The sequence below is a fragment of the Globicephala melas genome, chromosome 15 (assembly GCF_963455315.2).
Source record: "Globicephala melas chromosome 15, mGloMel1.2, whole genome shotgun sequence".
Taxonomy (NCBI): domain Eukaryota; kingdom Metazoa; phylum Chordata; class Mammalia; order Artiodactyla; family Delphinidae; genus Globicephala; species Globicephala melas.
In genome coordinates this window covers 44,376,771-44,391,614 of record NC_083328.1, presented here as the reverse complement: position 1 = coordinate 44,391,614, position 14,844 = coordinate 44,376,771, and the positions used below count along the sequence as shown (strand labels likewise).

At 45.0% G+C, this 14,844-nt stretch overlaps 1 protein-coding gene across 3 annotated transcripts in view; it reads right to left on the bottom strand.

The window, feature by feature from the left end:
• The window catches only part of KIF16B (kinesin family member 16B), a 275,553-nt gene that overhangs the window by 122,150 nt on the left and 138,559 nt on the right, over nt 1–14,844 (bottom strand). For all 3 annotated transcript variants that reach the window (XM_060285362.1, XM_060285363.1, XM_030872530.2), the window contains exons 16-17: nt 4,693–4,775; nt 3,064–3,152 (exon numbers count right to left, since the gene is read on the bottom strand). In XM_060285362.1, coding sequence (XP_060141345.1) covers nt 3,064–3,152; nt 4,693–4,775 — 172 coding nt within the window. The remainder of the gene's footprint in view (nt 1–3,063; nt 3,153–4,692; nt 4,776–14,844) is intronic.

Genomic DNA, 14,844 nt, shown 5'->3' with positions numbered 1-14,844 from the left:
CCCTGAGCCTGTGCATCCGGAGCCTGTGCTCCGCAACGGGAGAGGCCACAACAGCGAGAGGCCCGCGTACCACCAAAAAAAAAAAAAAAAAAGCCAGTCACAAAAAGATAAATAATGTATGAATCCACTTATAGGAGGTACCCAGAGCAGTCAAATTCAGAGACAGAAAATAGGATGGCGGTTGCCAGGGGTGAGGGGGAGGGGGGTTGGGATGTTACTGCTTAATGGGTACAGAGTTTCAGTTTTATAGGAAAAAAGTTCTGGAGGTTAGCTGCAACGATGTGAACGCACTTAACACTACTGTACGCCTAAAAATGGTTAAGATGGGAAATTTCATGTTAAGTGTATCTTAGCACAATTTAAAAAAAAAAAGAGTGAAGAAATGAGTTAGCAAATGCTTACGAGTATAGAGAAAATAACTCTCTGTTGTATTTTGGGCCATACATTTTGTTCATAATCATAAATTCTAAACACACTAAGCAGAACTTATAAAAACGTTACATGTACACAGGTGCTGTGACTGTGCCAGCAGAACCTGAGCTGCCATCTCTCCTGCTCCATCCTCCCAAACCCCAAAGTGCAGTTCCTCAAAGAATAGACATCTGTTTATCAAAGCAACCTGCTCACGCCCAGGCATGGCTTTCAGAGCGCCCCCCAGTCAGGCCCCAACCTGCGGAATCCTCTTATCACTTCCTAAGCTCAGCATGGCTGTGGCCAGCACTCACCTTGTTTGCTCATAAAATGTTCCTTCCCAGAACATCTCTCCAGGGGAAAACCTCTTCCTGCAAACATCTCAGGGCCCAGCACAGAATCCAGTTTTTTTTGTGCCTCTTGAACAGAATTCTCAAGTAGAACAGAAGGGAGTGATTTGGGGTTCCTACCTGGCAGGCATCCAGGGCTGAATCTCTGGTTAGTGTTCTATCCACTTTGTTCTCTGAGATAAGGCATCTTTATAGACTTCTAACATCTTTATATCCTCAACTATGGAGAAGAAAGTGCTGGACCAGGGACTTAGGAGGGTTACTACTTAAGGCTCCTCACAGCCCTGCTCTACCCGCCACACCACCCACCCCTTGCCATGGGCCCCGGCTATTTACCACAGGCTGCGCACTGCTACGGCAGTGAGAGTCCACAGAAGAGGGGGAGAACTGGGGACGATGTTACAAAGGGGACAATGCCTGGTCTCCATAAGCGTGGAGGACAAGTGGGTTCCCGTTATTTAGGCTTATGGCACAGATCCCATGATGCTGGCTGGAGGTGATCTCAACATCAAGAAAGATTCTTTCTGAAAGTCTCTGGTTTTCTACATCACCCAACACATTACAAGGCATGGCCACCGGAAGAGAATCCCTTCCAAGCACGTCAATTTGCACCATTCCCTTCCCATTGGCCCTCCCAGGTCACAGGCCACTAATCCTGAATCATATAACTTCCATGACTTCACGCTAAGTGGGTTCACACCCATGTGTCCATTTTCTTAGGCAGAGAGAACACGGCACCTGACACTTATGGTCTCCCCTCGCCCTCAATAAATGCGCGTTGTCCTATTGAAGCATCTCAGCCCTAAGTTTCCATCTTGAGAAACTAACACACTCTGTGTGCAGGCGCCTTATTAGATTTAAGTAACAACTATTCAGCTAGTGTCCAAGCAGTGAACATACTTCTTTCAACATTCTTCCCGTTTATCGCGTGGCGCTTAATTTAGGCCAAGGATAGTTACACCCGTAACATCAAAAAAGGTAAAAACAGCCCAGCTTGGCTTTAATCCCGCTTTGTTTGGCCGAGTCGCTGGAGCACAGAACTTTACAAGGTGTCTGCTTCCCATAAATCAGAGGCAGCAACTTCTCTCCAATTGTTTTAATTCATGGGTAATCATTCTCTAGAGCAGGTGGCAAGTTGGGGGCGGGGCCTGGAGTCGGGGGAATGAAGGTATGATGAAGTATTAAGTCATTTGAATTTGAATTTGTAGAAATGAGTAGTGCAAGGGTGGCAGATACGAAATGTGTCTGCTAACCGAAGCCAGATGAACAGGACGCAGCATCCAACCCATCCAGCACCCTCTCTTCAGCCGACCGCAGAGTGTTTCTCGTTGAATTCCCTGACAGCCTTGGCCTAAGTCTTCACTTTGTCACGAGGCCCTCTTCCCACCTTTTGCCTGAGGATCCCGAACATGAACTCGAGGTTATTCAACCAACTGCAGTGCCATTTGGAAACTGACTCGTGCACAGAAACACATTCCTTTGCATAATGTGTCATTTCCCACCATTTAGAACACCAATGCCCAGAGCAACTAGTGAAAATCCTTTTCCCCGCAAAGGGCACAGGTGTCTTACTAAAATTTCATTCTTAATCTGTCTGCTAAACATTCGTCAAGCATCTTATGTGAACGACACTCTAGAATATGGAAATTAGTAAGATAAGCCTCTGACCTCGAAAAACTTCCAACCTAATAGGAAAGATACACTGACTGAACCCTCACCCCACCGCCAGCCCAGGCTGCTCATCCCTGCCTCCCGCACCTCAGGAGCAGGTGCATCACCTGCCCAACTGTTTAAACCCGGAGCCTGGGAACCGCCCTTCATTCCACGATGCTCCATCACTATGGTGACCACCCAGACCCAAGTCACTGGTACCTCCCACCGGGAATAAGGAAGTAGCTTCCTAAATGGTCTCACACTTCTATGCTACGTTCTCCAGATGACACACATTCTAATATTTGTAGTAAATTTATCTTCACGTTCCTCTACTGCTTAAAGACCTCAAATGGTTAGAAAACTCCTTCCAGGGGCCTCCAAGGCCCCACATCAGCTGCCCCCCGCCACCAGCCCTCCCTTCCCTCATCCTGTGCCGTGATTATAACTAAGTTAAAGGATGTCCATACACAGCAAGGGCTGTAAAGGAACGTGGAAAATGACTACGGCTGATGTGATAAGGAGGCCTGACTGCAGAAGTTTTATTTTCTTTAACTGACTTCTTTTTTTAATTAATGACTTTAATGGGGTCGACACAACAAACACCACAACAGTGAAAACCCCAGGGGAGGCAACACCGCAGTCCACTCACCCTGGGTTGTACAGCATGACGGCAGAGAGGTTCTCGCAGGACTTGGACAGGTCGGTCATAGACAAGCTGAGGGAGGACAGAAGGCCACTCTAAGAGCAGACACAGGGCAGAGCGGTTACCTCGGCAGCAAGGGAAGGCCGCGCTCTGTGCTCCCCACGCTCCACTGGGGAGAGGCAACGAGGGGCTCACGCCCCCCATCAGCCTGCACACAACTGGTCTCTCTGAGGACGCATGTCAGGGGTCAGGCCAGGGATCCGTCTGGAGCCCAAGCCCCACGCTAAGGCCAGCAGGGCCGCAGTGCGCTCGGGCAGGAACTGCACAGCCCTGTGGATCTCCTTGACCTGGCTGCTGCGTTCAAGTGGAGGGAAGGGGTCACGGCATCGGTGTCAACCCTGTCCCCTGGCAGGAGCAGTACTCACACTTGCTGAGTGACAAAGAGGGAGAGGGAGAGGTGGAGGGAGACCAAAAGAGCAACAGCCTAACCTGTTTGGCTTCCATGGAAAGTTTCCTAACATTTGTAGTAAATTTATCTTCACATTCCTCTACTGCTTAAAGACCTCAAATGGTTAGAAAACAGTCAAACTCCTTCCAGGGGCCTCCAAGGCCCCACGTCAGCTGCCCCGCACTGCCAGCCCTCCCTCCCCTCATCCTGTGTCATGATTATAACTAAGTTAAAACCTGTTTCCTTCCCTCTCTTCCCTGCAACTCTGTCCTGAAAAGGGCCCTCCAGGGCGACTCTGGGCTGGAACAGACAATAGGCTTCACAGGCTGGAACCGGCAGCCCTGGAGAAGGCTGGGGTTTGCGGCTTTCTCGTCATTCCGCATTTAAGGCACTGGCAACTCTGGGCAGCCCCAGCAAAAGCAGGCTGAGATGCGGGGCTGCAGCCCCGGCTCCCCGCTCGCTGGCCACGGGACAGGCCAGCCTCAGTTTCTCATCTCGATCATCTGTGATGTGGGTGTAATAACAGCCTCTGTGCACATAAACTGGTACATGTGGAGGTTCTGCACAGTGCCTGGCTCACAGAAAACTCAGCTGTGACTTAATTCCCTTCCTCAGTCTACGGTCAACACGGTGTCCTAGACAGGTTTCTCTCCCTTCCATGTCTTCCTGTCTCTTTCTGGTCCTCTGCCCACCTCCCTCATCCAGTACTTCAAGGGCCCTCTAGTCATCCCCATCCAAGCTGAAGCCTCTTCCCATCGTCCTAAGTTCGCCCCCTCTCTGCTTCACACCCTCATCAAAAATCCAATTTACTGTGAATGAAAATAAAAAGTGAGCCAACTTTTGGATGAAAGTGATTCTGATATGGGGTTAACTCTTAAAACAGATGCTCTTGAGTGGAAGGTACTCTCCACTTAATGTGAAATGACGCCCATCTCCTTTCAGGGGATGCAGCGCTCAACAGGAGGGTCGAGACGCAGTGTCTCTCCTCCTGCTCTGGATCTCACTTGCTAGCCTATTTCACCAGGGAGCCATGCGCTGGGAAACAAACCCTCTAGAATCAATCCAGGCTATGGGCTGGTTCGTGCTCCAGAAAGTTAAACTGCTGGAACCAGAGTGGAGACCCCCTCTTCCCCGACCCCAGCCCCTCCCAGAGCGGAGTGAGCTACAGGAGACTCCACACTGCTCACCTTCCTCTTCTCCCTGAGCCTGGCGGCCTCCTTCGGATGGTTAAAGCGAAACATATTGGTTCTTCCCAGGAGTATCACGGCACCTAAGAACACACAGAAACAGCAATGAGCTTACACTGAGCAACCTGGTTAGCTGGTGACATTCTAACATGGAATCCTGCAGCTGAGATGTGATTTCCAGTCCTACACAACAACAGAGTGAGGGGAGGCTTTCGTCGCAAAAGTCTGCTTACATAAGCCAATTCTAAATCTTCAAACGCTTTTATTTTTAGAGCCGAGTGTCACAATTCTCACGTTACCCAGGGCAGAAGTGAGGGATCTAAGCATGACAATATCGTAAGAGATTTAAAACTCAGTATACAGATAATTTGACTTTTGATTGTTGAAAAGAAAAACAGAAATCAGGTAACCAAAGAGATGTGAGAATATCAAGCAAAGCATATGGTCACCAATTTAGGAAATGTTTATTAATGCCGATAGAAGTAGAAACCTCAAAGGACAGTGCATTCAAATGAAAACACGGTGAAACTGTCAGAGCAGTAGGTTTTTAGTAATAGGGTCACTGTTACTAAAAACTCCCTCAGAATTCGACAGGAAAGAAAATGCGCATATGCAGTGACTATTTCCACGTAAAAACACGGCTTCTTGAGAAAACCCTGTTTAGACGGCTACATTGGACACACAAGAACAGCTCCTTTGGACTGACTAGTGTCCTGCTTGTTCAGAAAATGATTGTACAAGGGGGAGAAGAATTCAGTGTAAATGCCCAAGGGTAACAAAATCATTAGGTGGGGAGGTAAATTTCAGCTTGATTAAGCAAACAGATGCGTTCTAAGATAGGAGCTGTCCCAAACTGGCATGGATGTCACAGAAGGCAGTGAGCTCCCTGTCACTGGAGGCATTTAGGAGATTTGCTATCTTTTCTGGTCCCATTCGCACCTGAGAGTCAACCAAGCCTCAAAACAAACCACCCCCCACCCCCAAACCCCATGTTCAATCTTTGTCCTGAAAAAGAATGTAACTTATTTGTGAAGATAAGACATTCATGTAGAAGTCAACCACGACGGATCAAAGTGATGAGTGCAGGGTGCAGGAGGTGACACCAAGGACCTAAGCTGGGTCCCACAGGACAAGAGGGTGACAAGGGGAGGGGCTGAGCCTGAGACAGCAGATGGACCTCCTGGGCTCGGAGAAAGGAGAGAGTCAGGTCCAGCCAAGATGCAGGGGACGTGAAACAGCAGCAGGAACCCGTATTGGACAGATGAGGGAGAGAGAGACCGTGAAGAACTAGCAGCCGGGATAAAGAATCTGCAACGAAGGTCAGAGAAAAAAATCAGCTCACGGATGTGTTTTGTGTGTCCCGCGCAGATGTAAAAAACAAAATCCTTCACTGTCAACGGTTAAAAATCTGTAGTTTTCACATAAAAGTCTGAGTTTCTGGCTTCCCTTCAAAAATTAGAAGATGTGGTATCAGTAGATCTGTGCTGTCACTGGGCTACTGTTGGCTGCCTCCTCTGGACAGGGCACGTGACCTCTAGTTGGGTACCAGCTCCACCTGGACCCTGCAGGTAATAGCAATACCCCACATGGCCACTCTGGAGCTTCAGACCCGCACATCCACCTGCCTATGTGACATACTGTCACGGATTCTCAAAGGAGCTTCAAATTCAATACGGTTAGAACCCAGCGGGTTTAGATCGTAACCACGGCGAGCAACCGAAGGGTTGGTTCTGATGGCTGTCGTTTTTTAGCAGAAATGGAGTCAACGTGAGAAGCAGCACACGTTTTTGGGAGACTCAGAAGGGCAGCAGCGGATATTATCCACCTACAGTCTGCTTATCCCCCTCATATAAAATTGCATTCGTATATTTCCCAACTATGGAAAGGCACCATTACCACAATGAAGAAAGGTGTTTCCCACGTGCCTTTTACGACTAGGACTCAAAACTGTGTGCCACACTAAAGTCAGAAGTTAAGCAGCCACGTCCAGGATATATGTGTATTTAACGCTCTTAAAATGACATGAGAGATTAACAAGGCAATCTCATTTGAGGTGTTAATTATACCTAATCCAATTCTTTTTTTTTTTTTCTGTTAATAAAATGCCCAGGCACACAAGTTGAAAATTGCTAAAATATGTTAATGGAAAAATAGGATAGTACTTCAGAGACATATTTCATATCATGTTAAATCACTGAAAAAAATCTTGCCACCCATGTATTGGCATGAAATACACATAAAAATCCCTTCGAGGAGTTATGAAAGAAAACAAAACTACCCATGACCATTCCTTCTTTCCGTCCAAATAATGTGTATAAAGCACCTGGCACATAAAAGGGGCTCTGTTAAGGCTGGTGCCTTCTCTTTCCTCTATCGTATTCCTTTATGGACAAACCTACTGGCTTAAAAGATGTGCTTCATTTTTTCTTTTTCACATGCTGCAGCTGTGTGTCCATTCACTCAACAGATACTGAATGAACACTTACCGCGCTATGATAAGAACTGGGGGTGGGGATGCAGAGGTGAACGAGTGGGACACACACCTTGTCCTTATGGAACTTGTAATCAAGCAGGAGGAAGAGGTCACTAACCAAACAAATAAACGCAAAGCTGCAACTGAAGGAGAGATACCCTGCCCCCAGCTCACGAGCACGCGAGAAGGGGGCTGGCTGCAGGGGAGGTTAGGGAACGATGCCGTGAAGGAGGTGGTGCTTAAGACAAGCTCTTGCGGGGGGGGGGGGAGGGCATGTCCAACAGACTGTGACAGGAAGAAGTGATAATGATGATGAGTGATGGGAGACACGGCAGAGGAAACCAGGGGGAGCGCTGCACAAGGTGAAACCGGAGAGAGAGGGGAGGACGGAGCATGTAGAGTTGCTCGGGATACAGTAAAGCATCTTGTATTTCACGTAGGGGCAACAGCAAGACCCTGAAGGGCTTTGCGCAACAGCAGCATCACACAATCAGACGTGAGTTTCAGGAAGATCATTTTTTCTACTGTTTGAAGAATGTACCAGAGGGCGAGAGGAAATGTAGATAAACAAGGTAAGAGATTACTGCAGTGGTCCAGGTCAAACATGATGGCGGCTCAGAACTGGAAGGGAGGGGTAAGAGGTCAATAAACAGATCCAGAAGATACTTGGGAGATAAGCTCACCAGGACTCATGATGAGCCAGAAAGGGGGACCGGGGAGGTGAAGAAGATGCTCCTGGGCTTTGCTGTAACTAGTTGGATGGGGACCTGTTCACACTGATTGAGAACACTGGAAAAGGACCAAAATCAGGTTGGGGGAGAAATCTTGAGTTTGGTTTTACACATAATGGATTTGAGATGCCTTTTGCAGATAGAAATATGGAGCTGAAGCTCCAGAAGAAACGCTTAGGAGATCTCTCAATCCATCTGTCCATCTACCAACCTACCCACTTTCCTACCGACTTTACTCTCTATTTTATATATATATATATGCATAGTTTTTGATAATTTGGTGCTCTGTGATGAGAAGATATGGTGCTGAAATAAAGCATATTTTGTTTAAGATGTTCTCCTGATGTTGGCAAGTATACTTTTGAAAGAACGCCTGGTTCTTATCAAGTATATTCTGTTAAATGATCAAAATGAAGAAATCTAGAAAGTTGGAGGATTAAGAATTGCTTATTAATCCTGATGGTAATTAAAAAAAAGTTTATAGATGAACTATATACCTCAAAATATAGAGACAGACATACATACATATGTATGTGTACATATCTACCTAAGATCCATGTGTATATACACATATACACACACATCTCTACAGATATCAGGTAGAGATGTATACATATATATGTGCATATACGTGTGTGTGCATGAGAATGTGGTATCTCTCTGTATACATGTGAGAGTCATCTCTAATAAAGGAAGCCACAGGTGTGGGAAAGAGGAGAGAACAGAGAGGTGGGAGAAAAGATGGCCCACCCAACACTGGGCACCTTGAGGAGCTTGGCTTTTAATGGCTCAAGGAGAGGAAGATGAACCTGCAAAGGAAACAGAGAAGGACCCTCAGAGGGGGAGAAGGAAAACCTCAGAAGCCCAGGGAAAGTGCGGTTGAGGTCTCCTGAGTGTGGACAACTCATTCAAGAAGTTTGTGTACTCTGCTGTACACCTGATACTAACACAATATTGTGAGTCAACTACACTTCAATAAAAAACAGAAGAAGAAAAAGAAGTCTGTTTATGAAGAGAAAGACAGAGCTGGTAGTAGCTGGAGCTGGGAGTTGACAGACCCTGTGGGATATTTTGTGGTATTTTTGTTTAAAGGAGACTTCTGAGTATATTTAAAAAGCAAAAAGCTGAAGGGGAAAAGGCAGTGAATGAATGAATGAGAGTGAGTGACGGTACAAGGCCTTCGGAAGAGACCCAGCTCATGTGTCCTGCCTGACGGGGTAAGCCCTCCAGGGCTCAGCTCCCTCACCAAGTCTTCAATGCCTTCCTTCCAGATCTTAAATTCTCCTTAACTATGAGCGACTCCCTGATCTGAGGTTAATGTGATTAATCACAGCACATGGACTTTCTGTGATGCACTTAATTTGTCATTTTTAGAGTATATCTAAACCTCCTTGAAATATATGATGGCATCTTTGAGATCACTTGAGAGTCTGTTAAATACTTGAGGACAGACAAATTCCAGACGATCTTAGAAGGGGATGGAGGGGAAACGATATTATAAAAAGGTAGACAAAGACACTTGGTAACAACAAAAAAAAGCTTCACTTAAGTCTCTGTGAATGAAACCACTGATTTTCTATTTTAATATTTCAGGCACACTGAAAAAAATTAAACATGTAAAGATTTCTAGTGATTTCTAAGGAGTGCAGGGATAATAATCATTAATATCACTATTAATTACGGTCCTCAAATTTTATGTGAGATTTTCTAATTCTGCTACTGCATGAATAAAAATCAACTGTTTTAGGGCTTCCCTGGTGGTGCAGTGGTCGAGAGTCCGCCTGCCGATGCAGGGGACGCGGGTTCGTGCCCCGGTCCAGGAGGATCCCACATGCCGCGGAGTGGCTGGGCCCGTGAGCCATGGCCGCTGAGCCTGCGCGCCCGGAGCCTGTGCTCCGCGACGGGAGAGGCCACAACAGTGAGAGGCCCGCGTACCGCAAAAACAAAAACAAAAATCAACTGTTTTAAATTAAATGTTGTCATATGAATATTTCTGAGGTGATGATGTTTGAATTATTTCATTCTGAGTTACCATTAATATGAACATATAAAACAACTGTATTCCCAAAAGGGTATGATGCAATGTAATACGAGCTTACAGGCCAAAAGCCAGGAGGCCTTCAGAAATTCTGCTTCAGGGCTCCACATTCTGAATTTAATCATACGTTAGAAAGGCCCTCCTCTACGCCCCACCACACACACACACACAGACAGGATATATAACGCATTGCTAAACCACGCTCAGTGAAAGAGAGGTTTTCATTTTAGATACAACAGTCAGAAAAGCAAAGCTCCATCCAGAAAAATGTTCTGGAATGGTATCGCATGAGAAGTTGGGTGAGGCAGAATGGGTGAAGCTCTTATTTCGTTTCCTAGTTCAAGCAAAAAGAAACTTGCTTTGTGTATGATAATTTCAAGTCGTATAAAAGGCCTTAAAGATATTTATACTAAAATAAGTTATGATAGTGGCACCATCTGGGGGCCCTGATAAGAGTCTAATTTCCACTAACATATGCCAATACTTAAGAACAGATTATGTAATATGTTCTAGGGCCTTGGACCCTTGTGACATTGGCTTTTAAGACACTTGAACTGTAGTAATTTTTCTCTATCTCAAAATGGCTTTGGGCAGCGAGATGGGGATTTAAGATCTGACACGGCGCTTGTGGTGGGTATGAAAATTTCACACGAATACTAACGGATTCAAACAGGTCACATGGCTTGGGGCTGACAGCGGGCTCAGGTGAGTGACAGGCACTCAGCATCAAGGGTAGCAGGTATACAGCATGCCATCAGATCGCCTGTTAATATTTGTGAAGGATGTAAGTGCACGTGACACCTTACCAAAAAGCCACCTAGGCCCTGTCCTCTCCTTTTCAATGTTTATAATTCAAATGTGGACTTGTAATATCCTGCTTCAGATAAACCACTTAAACCCTTGTTTACTTCTGGCAAAGTAAAAATTGCCCAATTAGATTCTGGGACGCCAGAGAAGAAAGAAAATTGATTTTCAATCTTTGTTATTGAGATTTCCAGCCAAATAATCAAAAAGAATCATTTGCCCAACTGTGTGCATGGGCTAAGTGTGGAGCTCTATAAAATTTCAAGATGCTCCAGTCCCATCCCCCCAAAGAAATTTTTAGGGGTGTGTGTGTGTGTGTGTGTGGGTGGGTGGGTGGGTGTGGGTGTAGGGTGAGCTCAATTTTTTCTTCTTAAAGCCTCAGGGGAGATACAAAAAGAGTATACGGAGCAGCTCTCATCCTTCCGAAAGACAATGGATTGAGTACAAGAGATAATTACAGGATGATTCCAGACAGCAGAAAATGAAATGTTAAATTTTAAGGTACTGAATAGAAGGCATTACACTAACTGGTCAAACTATTAGCACAGTCATCCCTCATGGGGGATGGTTCCAGGACGCCCACAGGAAGACCAAAATCGAGGGATGCTCAAGTCCCTTGTATAAAATGGCCTAGTATTTGCACATAACCTACACAATCCTCCTTACTTATAATACCTAATATAATGTAAATGCTATGTAAATAGCTGCAAATACAATGTAAATGCTAGAGCACGGAAAATTCAAGTTTTGCTTTCTGGAACTCTCTGGAAATTTTTCCCTGAATATTTTCAACCTGCAGTTGGTTGAATTCACTGGGATGTGGAGCCACACATATGGAGGGCTGACTGTAACTCTCTTTCCGTTGGTACCTAGTAGCTCATATTCTTTGTTACTAACAATACTACTCATTCCGTTAGTAACAATCTCAACTATTCAGCCTTGCCTCCCACAGGCTGTCCACATCCCATCCTTCCCTCCAAAATGCCTCCCTTGCTCCCCTCTCCCTAAGCACCAAGAGTCTCCTACCTTCATCAACTCCTTCTCTTTACGGACCACCCCCAAGCCTCCCCAGGCTATAAAAACACTGTGCTGTCCTTCACCTCTGCAACCACATGACTAATCTGCTGAAGGGTGAGCACATCCCACAGAACATCCACGCCACCAGTCTGGGATCTGGGAGCCGGACAAACCTGCCAAGATTCAGCAGCCAATGCTACTTGGTCTCCTGCTGCTCCTGCCCCCCACCTCACCCACTTTCCAGCCTTTAGATAATTCTGTATCTAAGTCACTTTTTTCCATGGACCATTATGACAAATACATTCATTCATTTTGGAACTCGGCTTTGGGTAAATCTCTCCTTTCTCGTCAGTCTGAAGCCACGCTGTGGGAGAAGTTTTGGTTCTGCCCAAGATGGGACAGCATCGTCCACCTGCCTCTCCCTCTGAATGCAGCTACACCTGAGAGCCTGGACAGAACACGTGCAGCAGCTGCTTGAGGGGTCTGAAAACAAACAGAAGCGGGTGGATTGAAAGAGACCAGGACCTAAAGCACCACTGACCAATGATGAATTTACCATTGTTTCCCTCCAGTGTCCCCGGCTTCATCTGGGAAGAAACCCAGAAGTTGACATTAGTGTGAAAGAGAACTCCAGGAGAAGCTTCTAGTTTTGGTTCCAGGAGGAGGGAGAGGGTCCCCTAGCAGCAATAGTGGCGGCAGCAGGGGGTCCACAGATGCCTAAATCTGGGAGGCAGGGGAAAGTCTCTCTCCAATCCCAGAAGCTGTGGACCCAGGAGGGTAGGGCAGATACCAGTTGTTTTATTGTTCTCCCCTCTGTCCTCTCACTGCTCGGCCCGGACATGGGCACAAGCACAGGAAGAACATGAAAGAGTGGTATAAATAAAGCTATATATATTTATATACTTTATAAATAAAGTATAAAGACGTCTAGCTGGAGGGCAGAAAAGGAAAGACCCAAGGAAACAGAAAGTACTTGAGAGATGGTGTAGAGGGAGAAGTTCAGGAAGGCAACCTCATGGAATTGTGTATGAATTCCTGGGCCACCCCCAACGGTGCACACATGGAGCTGACCCCCAGCAGCACACGGAGACTTTCAGAGTTAAACCAAGAGCCAGAACACGTCTCAGCTCCCAGGCTGGCCGGTGGATGGCACACACATAGGACAGACTGGAATGGCACCACAAAGGCTTGGAAAACTGAATGGGCCTTGGAACTGGAATCACGACCCACAGACTGATTCTCACTTATGGTCTAAATCCGACCAGGTCAACTGCCTGCTAAAACAAAGAGGCAAAAATCAACATTTCCCATGGAACTGAAACAAGACCCTGAGTCTTACAATATAATATAGATATGTCCAAAATGCAATTCAATATTACTCAGCATATAAAGAACTGGAAAAAAAATCTCAACTTGCATAGCAAAACACAAACAACAGATGTTAATGCTGAGATCACAGAGATGTTGTACTTATTTGATAAAGACTTTGAATCACAGAGAAATGGAAATCAAGACCACAATGAGGTAACACCTCACACCTGTCAGAATGGTTATTACCAAAAAAGACAACAAATAAGTGTTGGCAAGGGTGTGGAGAAAAGGGAACCCTTGTGCACTCTGGTGAGAATGTAAATTAATGTAGCCACTATGGAAAACAGTATGGTGAGTCCCCGCAAAAATTAAAAATAGAACTACCACATGACCTAGCCTGGGGATTTACATGAAGAAAACAAAAACATTAATTAGAAAGATATATGCACCCCGATGTTCATTGCAGCATTATTTTAAACAGCCAAGATATGGAAGCAACCTTAGTGCCCATCAATAGATGTATGGAAAAAGAAGATGTGGGGTGTGTGTGTGTGTATGTGTGTGTGTGTGTGCATGCATACACACATATATATATATACACACAATGTAAATCTTGCCATTTACAACAACATGGATGGATCTAGAAGGTATTATTCCAAGTGAAATAAGTCAGACAAAGACAAATACTGTATGATTTCACTTATATGTGGAATCCAAAAGACAAAATAAATGAACAAGCTTAATAAAACAAAAAGCAGGATTATAGATACAGAGAAAAAAAAACCAGATGGTTGCCACAGGCGTTGGGTGTGGGAGAAGTAAAGAAATAGGTAAGGGAGATTAAGAGGTACAAACTTCTAGTTGCAAAATAAGTGCGTCAAGAGTATGAAATATACAGTGTGGGGAATATAGTCAATAACTATAACATTTTTGTATGATGACAGATTGTAACTAGACTTACCATGGTGATCATTTTGAAATGTATAGAAATATCAAATCACTGTGTCGTGTAAAAGTTGCTTACATAACGTTGTAGGTCAATTATAAATATAATTTAAAAAAAAAAAAAAAAACAACAGGGTTCTGAAGAACCTAGGGGTAGGACAGGAATAAAGACACAGAAGTAGAGAAGGGACTTGAGGACACGGGGAGGGGGAAGGGTAAGCTGGGACGAAGTGAGAGAATGGCACTGACATATATACACTACCAAATGTAAAATAGATAGCTAGTTGGAAGCAGCCGCATAGCACAGGGAGATCAGCTTGGTGCTTTGTGACCACCTAGAGGGGTGGGATAGGGAGGGTGGGAGGGAGATGCAAGAGGGAGGGGATATGGGGATATATGTATATGTATAGCTGATTCACTTTGTTATACAGCAGAAACTAACACAGCAATGTAAAGCAATTATACTCCAATAAAGATGTTTAAAAAAAAAAAAAAAAAAAAAAGACTTTGAATCAGCTATTATAAAATTGTTCAAACAATTTATCCTATAGGATGCCCTGAAAAATGTGTGTGAGGGGGTAGGGTAGGATCAGGGGAGAATGCCTAGATGAAAAAAGATAAGCAAAAAATGTTAATAATTATTGAAATTGGGTGATGGGCACATGGAGGTTAATTATAATATTCTGTATTTTGTATGTGTTTGAAATTTTCCATAATAAAAAACTTTTAGTTTTCTATATCAGATGACTTAGAAATAAAAATGATGGGCCCTAAAAAAAAACAAAAAAGAGGTCAAACATGGGTGAACACTCTTGAAAAATAAGAAGTTTCAA